The sequence below is a fragment of the Pteropus vampyrus genome, unplaced genomic scaffold (assembly GCF_000151845.1).
Source record: "Pteropus vampyrus isolate Shadow unplaced genomic scaffold, Pvam_2.0 Scaffold145, whole genome shotgun sequence".
Lineage (NCBI taxonomy): Eukaryota > Metazoa > Chordata > Mammalia > Chiroptera > Pteropodidae > Pteropus > Pteropus vampyrus.
The window spans coordinates 640,800-659,710 of NW_011888926.1; the positions used below are offsets into that span (position 1 = coordinate 640,800).

Genomic DNA, 18,911 nt, shown 5'->3' on the forward strand with positions numbered 1-18,911 from the left:
CTGCCCAGTGTAGGGGGACCACTTTCCGAGCTACGAAGTGCCACGAGGGAGTGTTACTGCTTCTGTCGACAACCAGGGAGGACATGTGTCCCTGTCCTGTGTGGCGATCAAAGCTGGGCTGTCTGATAGTTTCAGGATTCCTTTACGTACTTGGGCAAAATTATGTAAGTGACCTCTCCAGGCCTCAGTTGCCTCCTGTGATAAACGGGCGTGGTGGCGGTACCCAGCTCACAGGTGCCGTGAGGATGAGTTGATACAGGTTTCTGTGGCGCTTGGTACACAGGTGATAAAGGTGACTTTGCACAGGAGTTGAACCACCCAAGTCCTTGTTGTGTTAGATGCTGGTTTGGGGCTGCGGGTAACGACGCGGTGGCAGTATTTCTCCTCGTGGCCACTGCTGGGCTGGCTCACCCTGTCCCCTCTACTTTACCTTTCAGACTTCGTTCCGGTCACCTACATGCTGCCCGCCGACTATAACCTGTTCGTGGAGGAGTTCCGGAAAAACCCCTCCAGCACCTGGATCATGAAACCTTGTGGCAAAGCCCAGGGCAAGGGCATCTTCCTGATCAACAAGCTCTCGCAAATCAAGAAGTGGTCCCGCGACAGCAAGACGTCTTCGTAAGTGGGGAGACTGCCCGTCCCTGTGCTTCCTCACTGGTGGTTTCGTGGCGTCTGTCAGTCTGTCAGCCCCGCACCGGGTGGCCCGCACCTGCTTTTGTAGGTTTACGGCATTCGTCACACGGCGTCGGGGCGGGGCTCTGCGGCATTCGTCACACGGCGTCGGGGCGGGGCTCTGCGGCATTCGTCACACAGTGTCAGGGCAGGGCTCTGCGGCTGCCGTAGCCTCATTAATCACACGCTCCCACGAGGTGATGTGCAGAGGGAAATGGCCCACAAGCCAGTGGAAGGTCACAGGAGCAGGGAGACTTGCAGGCTGCTCTTCATCCCAAAAGTTGATGTGACACCTACTGAGTCATGGAGTTTGGGGGTGGCAGAGCAACTGCTTAAGACCTGGGACCCGGATCCCTGACACTCACTGTCGGAGCACATTTTGCTGTAAGACCCTGAGGGCCCTCATCTGGGCAGACCGACAGCACCGCCCTTGCAAGGACGTGGGGACGGCCAGTTAATCCACACCCGGGCGCCCTTGGCACGTGTGGTCAGCACAGGTGTGACGCTAGGTGGCTGGTCGGGTCAGGTCTCCTCCCTGGGTTGAGGACTCCTCGAAACGGAGGGTGCTGGGAGTCCCGTCCCGTCTGAGGCTCACTCTGCTTCTGCGAAGTCCTTGACAGCGGTCACTGTGATCCTGTGTTGAGCATGGCGACCGTGACTTCTTGTGTAGTGCATTGCTAGCCCCCAGGTGGGTCAGCCCAAGGAGCACTCCCCGGATGGGTTCCTGGGAGCTGCTGCCACCGTCTCCAGGGGACACCACCTCTCTCTTCTCACTTAGAGGCAGGGAGCTGGTTACCAACCGACTGCGAGCACCTTTGCTCTGTGCCGTCTAATTTTGTTTATCTCTGACACGCGTAGGTTTGTGTCTCAGTCCACTAAGGAGGCCTACGTGATCTCTCTCTATATCAACAACCCGTTACTGATCGGCGGGAAGAAGTTTGACCTGCGCTTGTACGTGCTGGTGTCCACGTACCGCCCGCTGCGCTGTTACATGTGAGAGCCGGGGTCTGTTTCCATTGGGGAGACCGTGCTTTGATGTGACACCTACTCCTTAGCACCGTAATGAGGGTCCGCGAAGCACACCGTGTGCACAGCACCTCACGCGTAATAAGTATTGAGTGACACGGCTAGCCTTGATGCTAACGTGAGTCTTCAAAATGAAAAGCAACTTTTAACCAGGCAGACATGCTCAGTGAAAAAAGCCAGACGCAGAAGGCCACACAGAGTGCGATGCTGTTTCTATGCAACACCTGCAATAGGCAGATCTTTTAGAGGCAGAAAGTAGGTTGGCGTTTGCCTAGCACTGGGGTTGGGGGGTGACTGCTAAAGGTCACAGAGTTTCTTTTTGGGGCAACGCAGATGTTGTAAAATCGATTGGGGTGATGGCTGCACAGCTCTGCGAATGCACCAGAAACTGGTGAATAGTTTCCTTTAGGTGGGTGAGTTACGTGATGCGTAGGAGTTACGTCTCAATAAGGCCGTTATAAACAACAACAACAACAAAAAACAAAAAGAAGCAGCACTTTTCAAAGTTTGAAACAAACCGGCCCACAGCTCTTTAGAGGACAGAGTGTTATTTTTCACGCTCTTCCGGCATCGAATGGCCCCGAACGCTGAACCCCCCGCAGGTACAAGCTCGGGTTCTGCCGCTTCTGCACGGTGAAGTACACCCGCAGCACCAGCGAGCTGGACAACATGTTCGTCCACCTCACCAACGTCGCCATCCAGAAACACGGGGTGAGCGCTGCGTTTCTCCTGAGCTTAGGGAAGCGGGCGGATTGTGGCTGGCTTTCTGTTTCTGTGGGAGATGGTGGGCTGAGCATGGTGGTACTACCAAGATGCCCTGGCACCCACGGGGTATGGGAGTCCTCAGTGTCCAGCGTGGCTGTCCTGGGCCATCAGCTGAACTAGCCCACGGTGGGGGGAGGGGACTCGAGGACAAAGGAAGCCCCAAGGTCAAGCTGTGCCTCTCCAGTTCTGTGACCTTGGGCAAGTTAATGTGGCTCTCAGAGCTTCTAGTTGTAAAAGGAGAAGATGTTAGTGCTTTAGGGGTCGTTGGCCCGATTACTGAGCACACTTAGCCCCGTCATTCATCTGTTCAGTAAGTGCTGTGGGGACCTGTCTCTGCGTCGGTCCCATGCTAAGTGCTGGGGCTCAATGTGGGCAGAAACTCCCGTGGTCCCTGCTGTCATGGAACCTAGAGCCTGTGGGGAAGACAGTCGTGAGACAGCCCCACGGTGAACGTGTGATCACCCGCTGAGGTATGCGCTCTGGTCCTAAGGAGCGCATAGCCAGAAGGGCCTGCAATGATGACGGAGTCCCCTTGTGTAGGTGGTTGGAGAAGGCCTCCTGCAGGAGTGGTGCTTGAGCAGAGACCTGAAGTATGAGCGGGGGTACCCAGGTGGAGGTGGGGAGTGTTCCAGCAGGGGATCCCGCACGCGCCCAGGCCCTGTGGTGGGAAGGAGCGTCACAGGAGCTGAAGGGCCGTCAGGGTGGCCGGAGCCCCCAGAGCGATAGTGGTGAAGCGAGAGGTGCCTTGGCCTTGAAGGGGTCTGGGCGGCCCTCCATCACATGTGCCCCAGGGTAGAAATGCTTACTGGTGAGAACATTCCAGAGTCAGTACTTTAAAACCATGCTCAGGTAGGAAGCCCAGGTCCCCCTGGGGCCAGGCCCACTTGGAGGAAGGAGAGGCACCCGAGGGGTGTTCTGGGGTGCTGGGCACCTCTGGGGTGCATGGCCTGAGGCCCCACCCCTATTCGCTTTGCCAGGAGGACTACAACCACATCCACGGGGGCAAGTGGACTGTGAGCAACCTGCGGCTCTACCTGGAGAGCACCCGGGGCAAGGAGGTGACCAACAAGCTATTCGACGAGATCCACTGGATCATCGTGCAGTCGCTGAAGGCCGTGGCGGTGAGTGTCGGGCACGGAGGCAGCCGAGGGGAAGACAGCCGGCAAGATGCTACTCGTTCTTTGCTGAAAATTGCCTGTTCCACGGTCTCACCTCCCACTTGTCTGCCAGATGCCGAGGAGATTCAGGGAGGGAGAGGGGCCCGCTTCCGGCCAGGTGCTGCCCAGGTCGTGCCAGGAGCCAGGCCCTTTGCCGCAGCCACAGGCCCCGGAATTGTCCCTGTCATCATTGGCTCTCCTTCTCCCATTAAATCAGTAACAAACGTGTTGGCAGAAGCTGGTGTTTTAGAGGACTGTCAGCAGCCCCCTCATTTTTAGGTTTTTTGCTTCGCTGTTTCACAGACATTTAGGGCCGGAGCCATCCATGGTTTTGAGCCTCAAGTCTCACACTTGTTGGCTGGCGTGCAGAGTTTGTGTTTCCTCTCACGGTGCTAAAGCAGCTGTTTTCGAGGGAAAGGGAAGGCGTGAGCACTGGAGCGCCGGCGTGCCGGCCGCTGTCCGAGGTGCCTGTCATCCCCGATGACATAAGCAAAGCCCCAGAACCAGGTATTGGAGGGACAGTCACTGGGGCCCCGGCCTGCTCGGGGGACTCCTGACAGCCCGGCCCATGGGAACAGCTCCCTCCGCTTGGCGGAGTCCGGGCCGTGTGAGATCGCTGCTCTGGGGGACGTGTGCTGTGGACTCGTGTGTGGAAACGCGTGTGCGAGGCCTGCACAGGGGAGAGCAGGGCCCTCTCCCCCGTTTGTACCTTGAAAACATCGGCTTGCAGCGACTCCCCCTGCATGCGAAAGCTTTGCAGAAAGAACCGGGCGGAGGTGATGACAGATGGAGAGGGGGCGCTTCCGGGTGTTCCCCGACTTGCTCCTGCCTTCAGCGCGTCCTCTTTCACTAAGTGCCACGTGAGCACTTCGTGTGTTTTCAGTCTTTGCTTTTGGTTTAAAGGAAACATTTGATGGGAAGAAGAAAACCCAGTTTTAATGCCAAAAAAATGAAAAAAGAAAACGCAGGAACTAGCTAATCTAGTTCATTTTTGGAGAGGTGTCTTAGGGGCCGTTTCACGTCCCTTACCCCACAGAGGCCTCCTTGTACCTTGACAGCGCAGGTCGGGGGTCACGGTGCGGAGTGAGTGTGAGGTTCTGGGCTCAGAAGAGATTTCAAGCCAGGCCCCACCACGTGCCGACAAGTGACTTTGCACAAGGGCCCCGCCTATTGGAGCCTCTGTGGAATTGGCTCCCAGGCGCCGACGTCACGGGGTTGGTGCGTAACGATGCTCTGCAGAGGTTGACGTAATGATTGAGGTGGAGGTGAAGCTGGCAGTCCACGAACGCGGACCGTGGGAGTCCTAATGCCTGACTCCGCCGACCCTCCCACACCCTCCCTAGCCTGCTCTGTCTCCCCGGTCCTGGCGAGCTTTGAGAAGTGGTTGGCTGTCAGATCACAAAATCTGTGTTCTGGCCTCAGCCCTCAGCTGTCTCACGGCGGAGTCCTCTGGCCGGAGCCTCTGGGCGTCAACTCCTGGGCCTCAGCCTCCAGAGCTGGGAAGCCGTGGGTGTCTAAGGCTCTGAGGGGGTTTGGGGCAGGGATTTACTTATTCAGTCTTTCTTCAGTTAGCAAACATTTAGCCGCTCTGTTTTTACCAAGTGTGTCGTCTTTAGAGAATCGAGAGGAGAAGCAGCAGAGAAGCAGGTGGCTGCAGTGATACACGAGGTGTGGCACGGGAGGTGACGCACATGAAAGGGCACCTGACCCAGAACACGGGATGGCAGGGAGAAGCTGGGAGCCACAGCTTGGGGGGCAGAGTGCTCAGCGGGCCGGAGACAGCGGCGTTGAGGGATGAAGAAGGGTTAGCGACTTCCTGTCCTGCAGCGGCTGTCTGGGACAGTGGTGACAGCACTAGCCGGGTCCAACACACCAGGCTCTCGGTGGAAACGCAGTTCCACTAAATCATGTGACGAAACCACCCACCCATGCCTAGTGTCCCCTCCCTGTGAGTGAGAGGCCAACGGGACTCTCTCCCTGCTTAGCAGGAGTTTCCTGCGTTAAATCCAGTGTTTTGAATAGAATCCATGCGTCCACTAACATAAAAGACCCCTCACTGTCGTGTCTGTATGGGTCACTCACTGTGCCGCCTGCTTGCTGGGCTTCTCCCACAGGTTTTAATTCAGGCAGCTCAGGTGGAGCCCGGGAATCTGCATTTCAAGTGAGCGGTTGGTGGGTTTTGATGCACCTGAAGAACGGTTTATGAGGTGGAACTGAATGGAAGTTGATAACCTGGCACCCCCCATCCCTAAGGGTGCGAGAGGGGACTAACAGCCTGGCGGACAGTGTTGGTTCAAGTTCTGTGATGAGGCTGCACAGCTGTGACTCCAGGTGCCCGCTCTTGGCGCTGGACCGCTGTCCACTCTGAGGACAGTCTCATGCTCATGGAGACGCTCATTGCTCGTCGTCCGGCCTCTGATGCATGAGGCCTGGGACACCAGTGACTGCTTTATAAATCGCCTCTCCGGGTTTGAGGAAAGCGTCCACCTCGGAGCCCTGAGGAGGGTCAGGAAGGAAGGGAGGTACGGGCTTTGGGGGTGGAGGCTGGGACCCACCGGTCATGGAGGTGAGATGACACGCCTTGGGGGCGGAGGCTCCAGGACCCGCGTCTCTGACACGCTAGTCTCTCGGGGCCTTTGACGCTGGCCGTGTAACCGGGGTCGCTCTCTCTGCAGCCGGTGATGAACAACGACAAGCACTGCTTCGAGTGCTACGGCTATGACATCATCATCGACGACAAGCTGAAGCCCTGGCTGATCGAGGTAACTTCACGACCCGTGTGCCAGTTCACTCCATGGCCTGTGCAGAGGTCGCTGCCCTGCGTCAGGGTCGCTGGCCCCCAGCCTAATGCTCCTCAGGCCGGGTGGCATGACCAGGGTCTCTGACGAGTTTTTCAAACGTAACGGGAGAGAGGTTCAGGTTTGTCTGTTTGCCGATGGTTGGAACTGAGCCCACTCGGATCCCTCACCTCCAGTGAGCCCAGTCCACAGATGAGAGCTCAGTGGCCCAGATGCCCCAGTGCTCCAGGGTGGCCCGGAAGGCGAGTCTATGCTCAGAGGCCCTGCCCTGTCCTCAGGGGACGTCATTCCCATTCAGGAAAGGAGCTCACAGACCTGGAAACCCTCTGGAAGTGGTACCGTCCAGAGATAAGGAACCTTATCTTCTTTGGATGAAGGCAGAGTTCAGAAGTGGATTTGTCTGCCTGTTCGAGGCATAGATGAGATGTAATGGCAGCTGTTCTAGAAAGTTCTGGAGAGAGTGACGTGCACACACGTCACCCTCTCCTGCGATAAGCCTGGGAGACTGCCTCAGCTGCAGTGGGTGCTGGCACAGGGTCAGCCGTGCTGCAAGAACAAAGCCACCTGTTCTGTTGGCTCCTGTTCCCGTGAGTGCCTCTGAGTGCCGTGTCTCCTCACCACGCTCGCGGAGAGGTGGGCGGCTCAGGCCCTTGAGCTGAGCCCCATGTGAGCCAGGAAAGCCAGGTCTCCAGAGCAAGTTGTGGTGAGCGGTCCCGTGTCGGGGACGTCAGTGGGAACCCCTGCAGGAAGCTCCTGGAAGAGTCAGGTGATCGGAGAGGGAGCTGTGCTCCAGGACGGTGCTGTCCAGGTCACTTGCTGTTACACTGCTAGTGCCCTGTGTGTGTGCATGCGCGTGTGCATGCGCGTGCGCGTGCGCGTGCGCGTGCGTGTGGAGAGGTGGGGGAGGGGAAGATATCTATAGATATGGCTATATAAAATGTGTTTTCTCTTTTTCTATCATAATCAGAATAGCTTGAATGGACGTCAACCTTTCCTTGAGCTAGGATCTTAATTGAGAATATCCCTTCTAACAATAACATCTTTTTTTTTTTTAAGGCGAGGCAACCCTTGGTTGACCTCACAGACTGCAAGAACCTTGTCAGCTTACAATTCCTTATTTTTTTGTTTTTTACACCTACAGCACTCGGTCTTCCTAGGTGGTCTCCCATCCAAGTACTAACCAGGCCCGACCCTGCTTAGCTTCCGAGATCAGACGGGATCGGGTTTGTTCAGGGTGGCATGGCTGTAGACACATAATAACATCTAAATTTTATCACCTTCGTAATGAGAATCGTGGTATTGGGGTACACTACGTAGTAATTTCAAGGGCACCTGAAGTCCACGCTCCCTTTCACTGCACATGAAATAGCCCATGTCCTGCTAGAGCCGAAGGACATCTGACCCTGGCAGAAACCCAAAGGACTTGCAGATCTGCTCCCTCTGCTGTCCCGTGACCTTAGAAAACGGCTCGCCAAGGCCATCGCTACTGTGCCTGAAGCGAGAGTAAAGAGGTGGTGACTGAGGGCTTGGGGGACTCTCCATGGAGTAAGTGTCTGCATGTCACCAGGCACATTTTCTGGCATTGCTTAACCCCTGAGAGGCCTGAGGGCACTAACTTCCCATGTATTGGGTGGGTTTCATTTGAGTCAGAATGTTGCTTTATAGTGAGGTATTGTTCTCGCAGCAAAAGAGGGGCTCATGGCCTTTGCTTCAGCTCCACAGTGCTGCTCGTCCAGGGTCATTTGAGTCACTGGTTCTAGGAGAGCTCTGGGCGGCTTTTGGTACTTAGGACAGAGCTCACACACAGGTTGACACTGACATCGTATTTGTGATATACGTTGACCTAAAATTTTTATTTGTGCGATGACCAATTTGTAGTTCATAATCTTAATCCTGTCTTTAAATGTTATTTATGCTTCATCTAACAGCTAATGAAAGTAGATCACAAAGTGCTTCTGCAACAAGGTGCCCTGAGGCATTTCACATCAGCAGTATGAAATTGCAGCTTTACCTAAATGCATGGCAGCTGAGTAAGTGACACAGGTGAAGAGCGTGGCTTCTCTCCTCTCACAGGTCAATGCATCCCCATCCCTCAGCTCCAGCACTGCCAGCGACCGGGTCCTGAAGTACGGCTTGGTCAGCGACACCCTGAACATTGCGGTCCCTGGCGGCATGGTTCCAGACTGCAGATGGAACAAATCGCCCCCAAAGGAAGTTCTTGGCAATTATGAAATCTTGTGAGTTTTCATGTGACTTTGCTGTCACCCTCGTGTGTTTCAGACTGAGGGGTGCTAAGGCCCAACTTAGATTTTCTGAGTGTACATGGCTCGCCATATGTAGACAGAGTATTTCATTTGTTAATGATGTCATGGGACGGAAACGTGTCTGGGTGCTAAACCAGGCCTCTGGTCTTTTGCTTAAAAAATATCAGTGAAGTGCTTGCCACATGCCCAGTGCGGGCCGAGGTTCTGGGCCAGGCAGGAGCAGGAGAGGCCTATGGCTTATCCTCGCCCAGGTCACTGTTGGGCAGAGAGGCCCGGCTCGTGCCCCGGCTCCAGCTGTTGGAACGGGAGGACACCCAGGAACCCTGGAGCTCTTCGGGCCTCAGTCTGTACACCCTTCAAATGGGGATAATGCGACCCGACTTAGAGAGTTGGGAAGGAAAGAAATGATGACAATGGCTAATCAGGGCTCACCACATACCAGCCGCTGCCGAGTGCTTCGCGCACCGTCACGCGTTGTTTCCCCAGCAGCCTTGTGAGGTGAGTGTTATCAGGTCCATTTGACAGATGCGGAAACAAAGGCTTAGAGAGGTTAAGTGACGAGTTGGTAGTGATGAAAAGCAGGAAGAATGCCCAGCAGGAGGGCGGGGGCTGAACATAGTACGATTCGTTCACACCGTGGACTGGCAGGCGGCCATTCACCAGCCGGACCTGGAGCTGCGCCAGGGGCCCGGGGGCCGCGGCAGAAAAGCAGGCTGCAGAAAGGGGTGCGTCATGATCCCTGAAAGATAAACAGTGACCGCAGCACCCCCTTGCGTGACGCGCATGTCCATGTGTGGTGGCTTACATGCCATCGGGTGAGCGGGGACATGTGGAAGGACACGCCCGGTGCTGCTGCCGGGGCCAGGGGGGAAGGCGAGCCAAGGACGGGAGCCGGGGAGACAGCTGGGGACGAAGGACCGTCCGTGTCAGGCTCTCGCCAACGCTCCGCAGCAGCGGAAGTGCGTGCGATTTAGCGTTTTTAAGAAGGAAAGGGCGAACTAGTTAGCGGACCTCACACAGGCACGCAGACCCCAGGCTCACAGCTGGTGAGCGCTGCTGGCGTGGGGACTTGAACCCCCGTCCCCCCATTTCTCTGCCCGAGGAAGGCTCCAGTGTGGAGCTGAGAGAGCTGAGTGCACCATCCGGGACCCGCTCCCCCACCGCTTAAGGCGACCTCCAGGTCAAGGATCCCGTTGTCGGCTTACAGCCGCGGCCTCTGGCAGTAGTCCATGGCAGCGGTGGTGGCGGTGGCAGTGGCAGGCTGCTGCTGCTAGGGGAGGAGGCGGGGGCCCTGCGGGGTGCAAGGCTCTGGCACCCGGCGCTCGGTGCTCTGCCGCCCTCCTGGCCCGCGAGCCGCGGGGCCTCGCTCTGTGTCCACTCCCTGCGCAGCGCTCTGCGGTGCCCCGTCTGCTCTCACAGCCTTCATGAATGCTGTCCTAGGCCCCGGACAGTCTGCCAGACGAGGTGGGGGCCGAGAAGAGCCACCCTGTCTGACCGTCCTCTGTGTTAGCTCTGTCAGTGACCACGCCGCCCCTGGGAACAGCCTCTCCCAGAAGCCAGCTGCTTGCCAGGTCATTTCTGTTTGTTTTGTGCGTTTAAGCTCCACAGACCAGCACAAATGCTGAGTGAAACTGGTAACCCGTACGTGGTTCTTTCCTCCGTGCTTTAGCAGATTCTCGCTGCGTGCACACCCACCCCGTGAAGGAGGTGCTGGGGTGGCCGTGAGCCACAGGGGCAGAGCCCTGCAGCCCCTACGACAGTGAGGCAGACACACAGCAGGGAGCAGAGCCAGCACATAGGAATGGGGGCCCGGGGGCTCCCGCCGTCCCTGGGGTGGGAGAGGCGGGGAGGCTTCTTGGGAGAACCCCCACAGGTGGAACCTTCAGGGTCCCTGGGGAGCCCTCCCTCTGCATTGTCTCTCCTTAGGGAAACGGGGAGGAAAGGGGGCACACGTGCTGTCGCCCTAGTGTCCCCACCCTGGCAGCGGGAAGCCCCGTAGCACCTGCCACACGGACAGCAGTCAGCTGTTCTTCTGCCCGCCCTTCCCTTCCAGCCCCGTTTACCATGAGGAGCACGATGCAGTAAATACACCTCCACCCTCAGAAGTTTCTGACCCACACTACACTTCATACTCAACCGGTAGATTCTGATTCGGAGAATAAACATAACAAATACCCATTTCCAGAGGTCAGCAAAATCAGCCAGTGCAGCATAACTGAGCACGTTAGCACCCTTCGCGTTTGAGGCGAGGGTCTGCGTGTGGCAGGGGCCGCAGGGCGCGTGGCCAGCGCACACACCGCCCGTGAAGGTGCTTGAAGAGGGAACGGGAAGTGTTCCCGCTCCTCCGATCTGCAGGGTCGAAAGTTCCACGAGCCTGAAGTCCCGAGTTTCATTTACTCCTGCCTCTGCCACACACCAGCCGTGTGACCTCAGCGCGGTACACGTCTGCAAGCCCGTTTCCTCCGGTAGGAAGTGGAAAGGTGACTCCATCCGCCAGAGCCCATGTGGCGCCAGGGCCTGCAGTGGATGCGGCGGCACTCCACTGCCATCATGGGACCCCGCGAGGGGGCCCCACTGCACGAGCAAGGCCAGGGACAACCCAGATGCCACAGCTGGTCAGGGGCGGTGCGGTCCAGCCTGTTCCTCGTGCCACAGAAGCCCAGGCCGCACCTCCTCCGCGGGCCGTCACTCAGTACCACGCAGGCCCGACGCATCGTCCTTCCTGGGGCGAGCAGGTCGCAGCTGCTGGAGGGGTCACCGGCCCTTCCCGTGAGCGAACTGCGGAACCCTGGCCTGGCCTCCTGCTGGACAGGCCTCTCTCAGCCCCTGCCTTGCCTGGAGCGGGGTTAGTCATACCTGCCCCCACATGCTGTGTGCAAAGTATTTCCCGTGTTCAGTTCTCTCCCTCACTGTCCTGCTGTCTCATTCATGTTTCCTTTGGGGGTCATTGCCACATTCGATCTGGTGGCCTGTATAAAATGTCAGCTCTGGGGGCTGCGGACTGTCCACAGCAACAGTTTAACAGGATTGCGCACACATGCCCGTGGCCTCCGGTGCTGTTTGGTGGGTTGCCAAGGCCGCCTGGGGGGCAGGTGGGCTGGAGGCATGTGGGGCAGGGACGAGGCTGCTTCTCTGGGTGACTGCAGCCCAATGGCCGTCCTGGGCGCCGGATTCTGGAGATTCTCTTTGTTCCTCTGTCGCTAGGTACGATGAGGAGCTGGCGCAGGGGGACGGGGCTGACCGAGAGCTGAGAACTAGATCAAGCCAGTCGCTAGGGTCCAAAGGGGGCCGGTCGAGAGACCCAGGGAGGACCATCTCCACAAGCTGGAAGTGACCACCAGAAAGAGCGCGACTCCAGCCTGGACCCTACCAGAACCATTAACTGTGCCCGGGCCCTCCCCGGAGGCCAATTTTGACATTTCTCTTTTCTAGAGCTTATTTCTTTTCCTAAGCCCTGTAAATAAATAAAAGCTCTTCTTTGGACGGTTGAGGAGTCCATTCCCGGGGAACTTTACTCACACTCACAATACTTCCGACACCGAACGTGTGGGGATTTATCTATTCTCCAGCCAGATCTGGGTGTCCTGCAATTCAGTTCTGACGCTATCTACCTGGAGATGGCGGCAGATCCCACAGGTTAAGGGTTCAGTTCCACCAGACTGTCCTCCACTCCTGCGACTTCAGATGCCAGTCACAAGTCTGGGCTGCCACCTGTGTGTCCGACCAATCGGCTGTAGGTTCCTGCAGCCCTCTCAAGGGTTGGGTTAATTTGCAAGAGTGGCTCACAACTCAGGAAAAGTCGACTTACAGGATTATTGGCTTATTATAAAGAACACAACTCAGGAACTGCCAGAAGGCACAGATTCACAGGACAAGGTTTGGTAGGGGGACGCAGGACTTCCATGCCCTGCCCAGACATGATGATTGATTAAATCATTGACCATTGATGCTTGGTTCAACCTCCAGCCCTTCTCCCTTCCCCAGATACTGAAGGATAGGCCTGACGGTGCCAACCCCGTGATCATGTGCTGTGTTCCCCTGGCAACCAGCCCCATCCGAGGCTACCCAGGAGCCCCCACACCAGGCCTGCCTTAGTGCAAACTCTGGCTCCGTTGCAAGGGGCTTGTTATGCATAACAAAAGGCACACATTTCACTCCTCTGTGCTGGAGCCATTTCAGGAACTGTGAACAGAGCTATATATTGTAACGAAAAGATGCCCCTGGAGCTCTTAGGAAGGAAATTACAAGGGTTTTAGGAGCGATGTGCCAGGAACTGAGGTGAAGAGCAAATACATATTATTATAAATCACAACATCACAGTCTTTCAGTAGGGCTGGAAGAACTAACTAAATGTACGAAACTAGCTCAGCAGAAAGTAAGCTTCAGCAATTGATCTAGCTTAAGGTATTCATGTTTTTAAAATTTTGCACTAAATTAAAACCGAAACCTGGATGTCTTACAGACTCATGCTGCTGTGAGAAAGCAAGATTTGTAATCTGACAGCTAATTTGGTTTCATTCCTTTTGACTATGATTTTGAGGAAAACAAGCAGTTAGAAATATTCCTCGGTAATTTGTCTTTACAAAGGGCTTTGTCTAGGTGTTCTCAGGAGAGGTGGGTCTTGGTTGTGTAGGTGAGTCACTCCATCAGATGAAACCAGGTCGTTCCTGCTGTGTGGCTCATATGACAGCATCTGGACGTGCTGCAGCAGAGGTAAGCACTGTTGGCAGCCCAGAGCAGGGACAAGCTCTCCATGTGTGTTTATAGGAAACCATCCTGGACACTGGTGACTTACAGAAAAACATGGGAGGAAGCCTCAGTTGGGCAGAGTGATCGACGCATTCGAATAATCCTGAGACGATGTTATTCTTAAGAGTCTTTACTGAGATCATATCGATACCTGTTTACTGGTGCTTCATTCACTGTCTAGAATTTATGTTTAAAACTCCCCACCTACTTTTTGTGATGATGTTAGTATTGGAATTTTGTTCTCACAGTATTACCCTGGGGACATATTTCAGATAGAGGTCTCTCCCGTACCCATGCGTGAACATGTGTCACTTTTACATGGCATGTGTGTGTGTCTCTGTGCCCACATGCGCCCACATATGCTTAACAATGTCTCACTGCCACTTAGGGAAAAGGTCCTTTTAAATGAATGTGGTACTGTGTAAAGTGGGAGAAGCATAATGAAATGGTATTTAGTCAGAATCCCAATAAATTGCATTTTGGGAGGATTTGTGTGCTGTGTTCACTTTAAGTGTGAAGTTCCAGCTCATAACTCTGATGTGTGTGTGCCTGGCCCTCATTCCTCAACATTTAGGGCTAATGGCGATGCGGGGTGTGGCTCTGAACCTCTGGGCTCTGCTGCTGATGAGTGTCCCACGGCTGTCGGTGGCTCTTTGAACCTTTGCTACCTGTGTATGAAAAGGATTAATTACATTCACCTCAGAAATCACAAATGCCACTGCCTGCCCGGCTGGCTCTTGTCACAGCTCTGCGTTTTCTTACCAGGAGGGGGCGCCATCCCCCTGACCGGGCCTCGCCCGGGGCTGCCCCACACAGCTTGTCCCCGCACTGGTTCTGACAGCCCAGGTGCCCCTTTAAGCTGTTTTATCTTTGCCTCGCAGACATAGCTGGAGGAGGGGGGGGTGTCCCTGGCCGGGAATGCTGACCCCTGAGTGAAGAAGGGAGTGAGGTCATCGGTTTGCTGCTGACCAGGTTGTGAGGTGAGAACAAGTGTCTGCTAAACAGATTTGTGTCAAATATTGACTGTTCCATCAGCGGTGTTATGTTCTGGAGCAGATGCTTCCTCCGACACTTCCAGAACACACACGGGTAGGAAGTGCGTGGGGTCTGAAGCGGGCTTGGAAAGTTACAGGCCTACGGACAGACAGCTCATCACTCCTGCAGTGGCCCCCCCTTGGAGTCTTCCAGAATGACAATTTCTGATGCCTTATCAGCTCCCGTTGTTTGCTTTCCTTTTGATGAGGGGTGTTTACAAAATCTGAGGGTTGCACCATCTGGTCATTTTCACAATGAGTCTTTTTATTTGATTTGCTTGATTTTTTTCCCAGAGTAAACCTATCATTTGCCTGCTTCTCAAACGGGCTACTCATTGGGGCTACTCCCCCAATGTTCCTTGGTGGGTTCTCAAACCAGGAATGCAGGTATTTTCCTAAGTGTTCCCCCTCCCCCAGCTCAGCGTCCCCAGGCCCCGTGACAGGCTTCTCACTCCGTCTGCCACCTGGACCAGTGCTGGAGCGCCCGCCAGTCAGCCTACAGCCATGTCACATCCACTTGGGACCCCCACTCCAGCCAGCGGGGTCTTCTGACTTGCGGCCACCTCTTCCTGACGTGCAGTGGTTCCTTATCGCAGTCCACAAAGCCTCCTGTCCGTGGAGGCCCTCTGCACACACCGTCGCCACCTGCCCCAAACTCACCTGCATCATCATCCCTTAGGAGACTGGCAAATTCCTCCCTCCATCCAGGCCCCATTTCCAGCTCTGCTCTCTCTCCCAGGAAGCCAGGGGTGGTGTTTCCTCTGAGCTTCCTGGCCCTTGGTCTCTCTCATCAGGCCAAGAGCCTCCCACGGTCCAGGGAGGCAGGAGAGGGCCTGCCGCAGAGGCCTGTCCAGCTCACCTCTGGGCTCAGTGCCTGGTGCTGCTCAGTGACCAGGGACCCACAGGGTGTCCACTGTGTCATTTAATGCGAGCTGGTCCAAGCGGAGTGCCCTCGGGGCATCTCAGGACACTTTGTGAGGAAGCAGGAGCAGTATCCAATTTTGTTTCCTGTTTCTCATTTAGGAAGACGAGGTATTTTTTGTCTTTTCTGATTTGCCCCGGCCTGAACCATATTGTATCTCACATGTTTTTAAGTTAAAAATAGCATTCCGGGGCTTCTGTGCCTGGGATGGTCCAGAGCGCCGTTTCGTGCTCACTGCTCCCACGGCCGTGGTGCTCCCTTAGCAGGCATGAGCCTGGGGGACTGCAGTGTCCCTTGCAGGGAGCCACGGGCTTCCCTTGCCTGCCGCTTATCCAATTATTTTTCTTTTTCAAGTTTAACTCCTTTGATTTTTCTTATACAAAAATGATGCGCGGTAGCCCCATCCGAAGTCCGGGTTCTCTTCCTGGCCCCTCAGGTGGGTCATAACGAGACAGCGAATTCCTGAGCAAAGTCTCCGTCCAGGAAGGAGTCAGAGCTGTGGAATGGAATGGTGCTGTGCAGCCGTGGCCCAGGTGTGGCAGGCCTCGCCGCCTGCAATAGCAGCAGCAGGTTCTTGGGCAGGGGGACCTGTGCACTACACACAGCCGTGGTGGCAGGGGCCAGTTGGGGGCTTGCTGGCTTTGTTCCTGGTGACCTTCTACACTGGGATGTTGGAAGCTTGGCCAAGGTGGTGGCCTTGTGGATGGCAGCAGCAACTTCCTTTGAGTGGCCTCCACTGCCAGCCAGGGCTTTGAACCTGGGGCTGGCTCTACCTCTGCAGGAGCATCACCCTCAAAACCTCAACTTTGAGGGACATCAATGACCTTAGACCCTGCCCCTCAGAATGCGACCTTATTTGGAAATTGGGTCTTTGCAGGGGTAATTAGTTCAGGAACTCAAGATGAGGTCATCTCAGAGGGCCTTTGTTTTGTCTTGGTCTCAACAACTGGTGTTATGGCCGGATCAGCCCTTGTGGTTCTTACTGTGATTGCAAGATGCCCTTCAGCAATGACCTTCAGGGCCACACAGCAGAGGGGGGTAGGGGGGTATGTATGGGCTGGGTGTTCCGCTTTTATTGGGGTGGAGGATGGGGGCCTAGGGTTTTGCAGGGACTCACTCTTTACCGGCAAATGTAAAACCTAGAAGCAGGTTGCCCAATGGTCATGGTCTGTTATTGAAATCAACCAAGATCTCTAAACAAAGGAAGCTCAGTGGGGTGCAGAGACCTGGCTCTTTGTCCAGTCTCCTGGCTGGAAAAGTATTTATTCAAGATAGCCAGTGGGTGATTCTCTGACAGGGATATCTCACCATCAGAGCTTAAGTCAGGCACTTGCATTACAAAAAAGGAAAAAACAAAACACAACACAATGTCAGGCTTACACAACAGCCCTAAATCTAATGACTAGTGTTCTTATCAGAATTGGAGAGGGCAGGGACAATCAGACAAGGCCACTTGAAGACCAGTTGGAGAGAGGCTGCCCCCAGCTGCGGAAGCTGAGGGAGCCAGGCAGTGCAGGCCACACTAGAAGCTGGGACACAGGCCGGAACCAGTTCTCCCTCAGAAGGAACCGAGCCTGAGGGTACCTTGGTTTTAGGCCCTGGCCTCCAAAACTGAAAGAATCAATATCTGTTGTTTTAAGCGCCGCCCCCCACCCCACCCTGGTAATTTGTTACAGCAGCCCCAGGAGACTCATGAGTGCTAAAGGGGAGAGACAGCTCCAGGGACTTGGTCTTTGACCAGGTGGCTCACTGGTGACAGGTGACACACCTTGTACTCAGTTTGCCTCCACTGCCCCAGGCTTCAGCCCTGCCCAGCCTCAAGATGAAGCCGCAAGGGCTGCGGTTAGGGGCGGGGGTGTTGCAGAGCTGGCGTGCCCTTGGAGAAGTGTCACATTTTGTGCCTTCTCTCTTCCCAGGTCCCAGGCTACCACTGCCCGACTGAGTGTCCTTTGTCCTTTAGTTCCTCTCTCACCTAAGCATCCTACCAATTTAGATGCTTCAGAGAAAGCCAGCATTTTCTGTTTGTTTTGTTTTGTTTTAGTAACGTGATGCTATGCATAAATATAATTGCTGATGTAGATTGTGAACGACTCCCTTGCCCAAATGACAACGTGAAAACAATATAAGCGAAGCCACCGTAACACGGAGCCCGAACTGCCACCCCAGAGGAACTGCCTTGCACGTCTCATGCCTCAAACCTCTGGAATGTTAAAACAGGGCAGAATAACCTTTGGACTGAGCCTAAAGAACTGTTTGCAAAGATAACAAGAAAGCAGACATGACTACCAGCCTGGTGGCCACTGGACTGAAAGTTAAACGCATTCTTTAGAATGAGTGTCACTACGGTAGCTTATTGCACTAATGGAAATGCCCTCCTTCCGGGGATGTGGTGTCCCCGTCCCTTTCTCATGAACACCTCTCACCTTTGTATCCTAATTGGAACACTGCTTGGGTTTCTGCCTCAATCGGTGCTTCCCGAATAGCTGTTCGTTTCTGATCTCCAACAAACGCTTGTTGCCTGTCCCTTCGGCCTTTGCCTGGCCATCTCAGCTCTCCCTTGGGACACGATGCCCATTCCGGCTGGAACAGTGCACTGGACTGGCCCGGAGTTCCAGGCGTGCCTCCCACCTACCCGCCCACAGAGCAGGGGGGCTGTGGTCACCCCATCCACTCTCTATCCCCAGGCCTGAGGTTCTGCCAACCTGGGGTAGCCCCCAGACAGTCATCAAGTGGCGAAGGGTGAAGCAAAGACACCTTAGAAGGGGTCCACAGAGGCACTAGGGACTGTTCTAGCCGGAGAGACCACGAGTGGTGGCCTTCTGTCCTCTGACATTGTCCCCCAGGAGGAGCGAGCAGCCCTGACGGCCCGCAGCGGGCCTGGCCCGCGCAGCTCGATGCTGTCCTGTGGGACGTGAACACGGACCGCACGTGGGCATCGTCCAAGCCACAAAGATGACCAAGCCTCCTCGGTCCCAGCTACACGTGTGCCTGCTGCCTCGCCCACCGCAGCTGTGGCCTCGCTGGCGGCGGCCTTCCGGGGCAGATGAGGTTTGTGAAGACACCTGATGGTAGACGCCCCCTCCCCTTCCCCGAGAACGGCCAATCCAGAGCGAAGCCCCGCCTCCTCGGGCCTCCCGCATCAGCCCGCACGCCCCAGCACCCCTTAGCGAGTCCTCCCTGACGCCCTCTCACCCGCTGCCCGTGGCTCCCAGGGGACGTTCTCCCAGACAGCAAGCCACCCACCCGTTCGCCCACCGGGGTGCTCCTGGCCGTCTTTGCAGGGAGAACTTGAGAATGACAATCTTTAAGGATTTAGCATGGGACCTTTCACTAGTTAGACATGGCGAAGTTTAAAGACTGATTTCTTCCCCGAGGTGGGCAGGGGTCCGGTTTAATCTTGGGTAACAGGTAAACGCGTTTTTTTCCTCTTCCGGTTGGTGCTGCAGGTGCTGTGAGTGGGGAGCAAATAACGGCGGTGGAAGCTGGCCCTGGGCGTTGGATGTCCCTGCACAGGGACAATGCCC

General features: G+C 55.6%; 1 protein-coding gene and 1 non-coding gene across 26 annotated transcripts in view; one reads left to right on the forward strand and one right to left on the reverse strand.

Annotated features, from left to right (window-relative positions):
- TTLL1 (tubulin tyrosine ligase like 1) overlaps nt 1-17,535 on the forward strand; it is a 33,256-nt gene extending 15,721 nt beyond the window's left edge. For 18 of the 25 annotated variants that reach the window (XM_023535880.1, XM_023535879.1, XM_023535873.1 and 15 more), the window contains 7 exons: nt 438-618; nt 1,531-1,665; nt 2,301-2,409; nt 3,441-3,584; nt 6,296-6,382; nt 8,492-8,655; nt 11,887-13,141. In XM_023535880.1, the coding sequence (XP_023391648.1) occupies nt 438-618; nt 1,531-1,665; nt 2,301-2,409; nt 3,441-3,584; nt 6,296-6,382; nt 8,492-8,655; nt 11,887-12,016 (950 nt within the window). In that variant the 3' untranslated portion in view covers nt 12,017-13,141. Of the gene's footprint in view, nt 1-437; nt 619-1,530; nt 1,666-2,300; nt 2,410-3,440; nt 3,585-3,923; nt 4,128-6,295; nt 6,383-6,526; nt 6,661-8,491; nt 8,656-10,608; nt 10,697-10,735; nt 11,528-11,886; nt 13,142-17,428 lie in introns of those variants that run through there. The other 7 variants (XR_002782452.1, XR_002782451.1, XM_011368999.2 and 4 more) reach the window with 7 other exon arrangements.
- On the reverse strand, nt 7,551-7,669 carry LOC111745046. Its single transcript, XR_002782477.1, has one exon. It is a non-coding gene; the product is annotated as a 5S ribosomal RNA (ribosomal RNA).
- Nucleotides 17,536-18,911: the final 1,376 nt, after the last annotated feature.